We start from the raw sequence: 8,016 nt of genomic DNA, 5'->3' as shown, positions 1-8,016 counted from the left end.
ATCCCATTAGTAAAATTACTTACTGACTTTTAAAAATTCAATTGCTGTGTAAAAATAATAATACACAGAACAGAGCTATAGTAAGACTAAAAAGATATAGTTTAAATATTACAGAATGCACTTTAGAAGAAACAAAAATTAAACATGTCATATTAAAACTTTATAACTTCTCCAATTTTACATCGATTTACATAAAATTTTTGACTTTTTGTAAATAAATAATTAATGGAAACAACTGTTGAAAGCAATAAAGATATACAAGTACTATGTTATAAAAAAAATGCAAAGCCAAATAAAAATAAAAAAAAAAGTTTAATATTTATGTTTTGGTATGAATGTTAGATCTTCCGTTTTTGAAGATGAAGAAGGCGATTCTAAAGATTCGCTTTCCACTCTCAATCTTTTCCTTGTATGACCAACTACACTATCGTCATCACTGCTTACATCAATCTTGTCCAAAGATTCATCCTTAGATGTGAAATTAGAGCTCAATTCAGAGTCCAAAATATTATCATCACTCGACATGGCTACGTTTTTCAATGCGAAAAAAAAGACGTTTTTCAATGCACTGAAATGGCAGCGCTACCGCGCCGCTTAGCTGTATTAGATGTAACATCGAAGCGCGACGGCGCCGCGTAGCGGTCAAACGGTTAAAGATATACGCTTTTGAAGTTGGAAGATACACTTTACTTATGGTTGGCAATCCAGGATATATGATTTGACGTTTTTTTTGACATGTTGTGCCTGTTTTAAAAACAAAAAATTACAAACTACACACTCTTTTTTAAAAATTATTTTGTGAAAAATTTTACTAGAATTAATGGATCAAAATGGACAGAAATAAGCCAGGAAGTTCGCGCTCTTCTAAAGCTAAAATAGGTGCTCCTCATGGCAGTGAACTTTTCGCATTAGGAACAAAACCAGCTTCGAGTTCGGGTGATAAAAAAATAATATCCAGTGTTACAGATCGCAAAAGGGAACCAACGACCAGCTTAGTTGGGTCATCAGTTCCAAAGAAAACAAAAATAGGTGGAACTATTGGGAATGTACCAAGATTATCGGGCGAAGGTAGTAGCAGTTCCAGTTCTCTTGAACCTTGGTAATATTTGTATAAGTTATTTTTATCTACATTTTACCGAATAATTTTTTTACAGGGAACAAGCAGCGGTAGAATGTGAACCACAAGATCTAGTTAATTCCGTATTAACAGCAATTGACCAACAGGATTCAGACACAATTGTTGGACTAGTGTGTGGTGCGATAAAATTGATTGCTTCTAATAGAAATAAAACTGACAATATTCTTTCGTTGTCGTTACTGTATTTGGCAAAATTGCGACCCACTTTATTTTGCAATTATGTTGTTACATCAGCTTTGATTTCAATTTTAAAACGTGATATTCATAATACATTTAAAGGAAGAAGTAATCCAACAGCACACATTTTAGCCGCAAATCTTCTTGCTAGGGGTTATCATGATAAAAAAACTTGGCCAGAAGTTTTTGTGAAAACATATATAGATGATGCAGCTAATGAGAGACTTTGGGTCGACATTTGCGATTGTGCGCCTTTTGTAGAAAATATTTGCACTGCTTTTAAAACTAAAATTCCACCAAAATCCTTACTGCAACCAGAAGGCGGTGGCGGGACCCCTACCTCCACATCAACAAATGTTCCATTACCAGGTAGTTCGAATAGAGAATATTTGGTAATCGATGATGATTCTGGAGACAACTCGTTGCATGGAGAAATAAAAACAAGTGACTTAGAATGCCCAGTTCAAGATCGATATGCCAATAATTCTAACATAGTAGAAAAATATGTCTCTGATATTATAAAAGAGCAATTGAATAGAAGACAACAACAAGATTGTTCAACCAGAAATTTTTTGAAATTTCTTTCATCTACTTCTGGTATACCAGAAGTTAGATCATTGTCGATTTCTCGACTTGAGTTATGGATTCATAACGGAAAACTAATGAGACCTGCTCAAGAACTTTTAACCTATATATGTTATAATATTACAAGTCATTTGCAAAAAGATCATGAAGTTTTAGCAACGTTAGTGAAAATGAGGTTGAAGACTAAACCATTAATAAATATTTACATGCTATGTCTTAAAGAAATGCTTCTTCAGCAACCAGATATACTTTTTATAGCTCTTAAATTAGTGGTTCAAAACGAATTATCAAACGCCAGAAACCCGAACAATATGGGAATGCTAGGTAATTAATTTTAATAATCTGCATGTTTAATTCACGAAGGTTTTAAATTTTTAGCAAATATGTTTCAAACCAAACCTGAACAGTCTGCAAAACATTTGGCTGAAATTTATCAAGAGTTTTTATTGCAGCGTGAAGACTGTTTACGAACTTTAAGAGTTTTTCTAAGAGAATTGGTGAAAATGCTGCGCTACGACATAAATTTGGTTGAATTTTGTAAATCATTTTTAGTTTCAAGACCAGATCTTGCACCACAAATTCAACAGTCAGAATTTAAAGAAAGAATATTTTTGGCAATAGTTGAAATAACTTGCCTTTGTATGTTCTTAACAGTATCACCTCAAGTACGAGAGGCTAATGTTTCTTTAAGAGCTGGAAGAGATATGCGAAACAATCCAATCCTTCTAGCATTTTATGCCCAAATGTCACAAATTCAGCTGGATGCCCTAACATGGATGCATCAAGTTGTTCCAATATTATTTAATCCGCAAGCAAATGAGTACACCCAAGCGCTCCATCGTATTTTGTTGTTAGACTCCCCAGAACAATATTCCAGATGTGATCAATGGCCTCCAGAACCAGAGCGTGTAGCTCTTCTACGTTTGGTCTCAGAAACTCCTGTCCACGAGGATTCCTTGTTGAGAATAATATTAATTGGAATCACAAAAGAAATTCCTTTCAGTATTCAGGATACTTATGATGTTATAGAACAGACAATTAAAAGAGCTTCAGCTTTAAAATGTATCGATTATCCAGCCGTCGAGGCAAATAAAGTTGATATAATTGATTTTTTATTTAGTATGGCAGAATATCATCATCCGGAAAATATTCATTTACCTGTAGGTTATGAGCCTCCAAAATTGGCTATAACCACTTTATATTGGAAGGCGTGGGTTATTTTGCTAATGCTTTCCTCACATAATCCTTCAACATTTGGGGCTTACTGTTGGGAACATTATCCAATTTTGAGAATGTTAATGGAGATTTGTATCACAAATCAGTTTCATGATATTAGAATTTCAGAAGAATTGCAATTGTCAGTCCTAGAAAAACAAAATATTTTGGAATTCGAAACTCATCTTGCAGCAGCATCTTCAAAAGTTGTAATAACAGAACAAAATTCGTTATTATTGTCTCAGTTGACATGGATGGATCCTATGGGCCCACCAAGACGTCCGCCTAACTACACTATAGACAATTTGCAACAATTAAATGCGACTTATAAGTTTGGACATTTATTGTGCCGAAGTCGAAAACCTGATCTATTGCTAGATATAATACAGAGGCAAGGAACTACTCAATCAATGCCTTGGCTAATTGATTTGGTACAAAATAGTGACGGCGATTTTAGTCATTTACCCGTACAATGTTTATGTGAATTTTTATTAGCTAATTCGTCTAATATGAGCTCAGATAATGTTAGAGATGTTGAATTACTTGAATATTTGAGAAATTTTCTAAGAAATGAAAATGCTGATAAACAAACTTCCTGTGAAGTAAGTAAATAACTTTAAATATTAATTAATATAGAACTTTAAATTTTAGGTTTTGGAGTATTTTCTTCGTCGATTGGCGTCAACATGTAAGCAGTCTCGGATTATGGCGACAAATGCATTGAAACTGTTATTGCAAACTTTTAAAAAACCTGATGATGAAGAAGATCCTGCAAGTGATTGGTTACTTAGACATCTTCCCCATATTCCACATTTTATTCATGCCCGTCCACTAATAATTCTTCAGCTAAGAGCAGCGTGTCAAATTGAAAACAACCCAGAACTTGTAATGATTTATATACAGTTTATTGCAGCCCATACCTTGCATGATCCTGTCCCAGATATGCTGGATCATGTAATGGATATGTCGCAATTAATTGTTGAACGAAGTACAATATTTCAACATATTATACCCATACAAACACCTTCTACAATGATGGTAGGTGAACCCAATGAAAACGAGCAACAGAATCGATTGCAAACTTTGAATTGCCTATTTGTGATGTTCAATAATTACATAATAAAGTTACGTGATACAAAACCACCATATGAATGGGCTGAATATCCTGACCTATTAATGGTTCATTTTGATGATGGGGTGCAACTGCCCATCCACTTGAATATTATTCATGCGTTTGTTATTTTACTAACCCATTCAACGACAACAATTCCAAATTCGATTCCAATATTAGATTATTGGTTTCCTCCAGGGCGACCAATACCTCAAGCTTTTACCATTGAAACAAATGAACCTGTAACATTTTTGCCAGATTGGTTAAAGCTAAAAATGATTCGTAGTCCGGTAGACAGATTAGTGGAGGCAGCTATGCATGACTTAACGCCAGACCAAATTGTTTTATTCGTACAAAATTTTGGCACTCCAATAACATCTATGTCAAAGTTACTCGCGTTATTGGATCAAGCAGTAATTGAACAATTTCAAGCAGTGAGAAATGCAGTACTAAATAAAGCATATCTTGCACAGTTAATTGAAATTCAAAGAGCGCGTGGTGCTAAGAATGGGCATATAACTGTCACAGCTTTAGAACTATGTGCTACCTCTTCTCCTGATCTGCCAAAAACTGGCATTTATGTTTTAGAGTCAATTAACTTGGATCAATTTCAAACAATTTTGTCTACTGAAAAACCTCAATCATCTTCAAAAGGATCAAAAGAAGTTGATGAAATTGTTGATATAATTTTGAAAAATCCAAATATGACCAAACTCAACAACATACGATTTAGAAAACTAATTCATCAACTTTTAGGAAGAGATCAAATTTCTTCCGTGAAAAGAACAACTAAACCACAAGACATTCAAGTATTTTCTTCTGGAAAAGCATTATTATACCTAATGAGATTAGTAGAATCCCCTCATGGTCCTTACGTTTTTCAAAATATATTTCAAAAAACACACGCGTGCACATTTTTTAGAGCATTATTAACTTATGTTCCCGAAAAAGTGGAGAACCATAACTTCATGTTACAAGTAATTGACAAAATCATACTTAGTCTCAGTGCTACTCCTGATTTAGAAAATACAGCTTTATTAAATATTTTGACCAATAAACGAAAAACTTTCATTCGTCATACTCTAGATGCAAAAGTTATTCAAACTGAAAAACAAGATTTCATTCAAATTTTGATGACTGAGAAGGCTACTGAACTAGAATGTCAAGGACGAAAATTTGTTAACGATATGATTGAACATCGCAAAACAGAAAATTTGGTTGAAGCTCTAGTTTCAGTACTAAAAATTGATTCAAATAAAAACGAAGTAAAAATGGAGGAATGTTGTTTTGACAAAAAAGGAATTTTGGTCGATTGGTTAGCTGAAGTAGATTCTGAATTAATTACAGTTAATAAAATTTTACAAATGGATTTACTATTTGGATGTACTTCAAATGAGTTTAAGTTTTACATGTTATCATTACTATGTCATCAAGCAAATTGGCAAACTTTAAGTGAAAGTTTAAAATTTTTGTTGTCAATATACAAAAAGAATTACGATTGCTCAGCCGTATTGAATTTTATAGATGCTTTAATACATAACCCAAAAATGTGGCAAGGCCGCGATAAGGCTGTTCCCAAACACGAACAAAAAGAGTATATTTTAACTTTAACAATGCCTCAAGCAAAAGTTTTTACAGAATATGCCCTGAACGAATCCCTCAAAGAAATTGAATTAAATGGGGAGTCAAATGTGACAAACGAAAAATTGAGCTCAAGAGTTACATTATTTATCAAAATTGTTGACGAAAAAACTTTTGAAATTATGGAACTAGTACAGTTTGTTCGGTCCTACGATTGTTTAGACACCCTCAAGCAAAAATTTTTACAACAAATCTATTTGATGCTACCGACAATAAAATTTCTGGATGATGAACTGGAAACAATATACACAACAAATGCACAGAATCTTGTGGCTTGTAGATCTGATAAAATAACAAATTTCATAATTACAACGTTTACAAGTCTCCAAACACAAAAGGATTACCAAGCAATGGGAAGCGATTCTGAACTTTTAATACGCAAATTAGCCGCATCACATCCAACATTATTTTTGCGACAACTGGCAGTGTTATCAGCGTTGATACAAGGGAAAGCACATATGGACATACAAGTACTAAGAACTGAATACCATGTATCCAGATTACATCAAGTGGTAAGAATTTTAGAACTTCTTCAACCATTAGTATTTGAAGATGTTTACAGACAAGCGTTTCAAATGTCCTTGGATTGTTATTTTATGTTTTTCAAACACCATTCCCGCGCTAAGGAAGCTTACCCGATTTTGTTAAAATTTGTAGAGCTTCTTCAAGCATATATCAACAATAACCCAGTAAGTGCTTTAGCTTATATTGAACAATACACAGGCTTGATGCAGGAATTATCAATAAAATTTCGTGGTTTGCAAGCCTTAAATCAACTTGTACAGGGTTTATCCTTATTAAAACATAAAACTTCTACCAAACCAGAGTTAAATGATGAGGAAACTTCAAAACAGGAATTTGATTTAGATGAACAGGAACATAAACCAACACCACCCATTATACAATTAGACACTGAAGAAGCTGTAACCAGTGCATCTAACACAACATCGCAACTGGACATAGAAAGTAGAGGAGCTGCATCATTTGCCTTAGGCGGTCCTCATTCAAAACAAGCTCAAATCTCACCCCATTTTCATAATTTGGTTAATATTATACGTCATTCAAGTTCTGAAGAGGTCATATTGCAACCATTACAAGATATTGAAAGTCTTACATTTAAGAGAACAGCGCTACTTGATGAACTATATGAAAGACTTTTAGAACTCATATTTTCACCAAGCACACAAATTCGTACAAATGCTTATATTTTGCTAATAAGACATTTAAAACATAATCCAGGCAAAAAAGACGTTAACAAAACTACTTTATTAGCTTATATTCAATGCTTGAAAGACGAAAATTCCGCAGTTGCGTCTTCAGCTGTTGATAATTTGATTGAAATTGTAGTTTGTTTACAAGAATATGCATCAGAAATTCTAAGAACTGTTTTTGAGTTAAATGTTGAATCAAAATTAAATACAACAACGCAAATTAAAAAATGCTTACAAACATTAAAATTACAACATGGATGTTAAATGGTACATGATAACAAACTACTATATAAGTTTTAAATATATATTAGCTTTATAATATAGTTAGTAAGGAGAACAAATTTTATCAATTTTATAAATATTGAATCAATGAAATAAATGAAAAATTCGTTACATGTGTACTCTGCAAACAATATTTTGACATACCTTCAGTTGCGATTATCTTGCGAATTTTTGTTAGTAATAACTGATGTGTTATAAATTTAATGAAAGAATGCTTAAAAGTAGATTTCAAATAGTAAAAGTATGAGAATTCGAAAGTACAGATGCTTTTGAAAGATTAGATACTTTAGGGTTATAAACGCTGTCACTTTGGTTATTAATTATTATTAAAATCGAATAATTAAAAGTTCATTGATATGATTGCTGTATTCAATTTTGGTAATCTTTAAATTATTCGAACTACTTTATAAATAAATGAATACAATTTGGTATTTTCTGATTATTATATAAATAGTTTTAATTCCTATTATTCACTTGACGTCATAACAATAATTCCTTGCTAGAAATTGATGTAAACATAATTAAATAACTTTATAACAATCAATACTACAGCGGTTGCACTTTCAAGGTTATATAATAAAAAAATATAAACAAAAAAAAAATATATACATGTGTATGTATATACTTATATTAAAGAAAAACCGTGCAATGAATGC

The 8,016-nt window shown here is 32.5% G+C and overlaps 1 protein-coding gene across 1 annotated transcript; it reads left to right on the top strand.

Annotated features, from left to right (window-relative positions):
* Positions 1-762: 762 nt before the first annotated feature.
* On the top strand, positions 763-7,799 carry LOC129607338 (integrator complex subunit 1). The gene is made up of 4 exons (XM_055518284.1): positions 763-1,099; positions 1,155-2,224; positions 2,279-3,717; positions 3,767-7,799. The coding sequence occupies exons 1-4, from the start codon at positions 831-833 to the stop codon at positions 7,340-7,342; spliced, it is 6,354 nt and encodes a 2,117-aa protein (XP_055374259.1). The 5' UTR covers positions 763-830; the 3' UTR covers positions 7,343-7,799.
* The last annotated feature ends 217 nt before the right edge of the window (positions 7,800-8,016 follow it).

This window comes from Condylostylus longicornis, unplaced genomic scaffold, assembly GCF_029603195.1.
Source record: "Condylostylus longicornis isolate FDR11 unplaced genomic scaffold, ASM2960319v2 ptg000027l, whole genome shotgun sequence".
Taxonomy (NCBI): Eukaryota; Metazoa; Arthropoda; class Insecta; order Diptera; family Dolichopodidae; genus Condylostylus; species Condylostylus longicornis.
The sequence above is the reverse complement of the archived record's forward strand: the minus strand, read 5'-3'. Positions and strand labels throughout refer to the sequence as shown.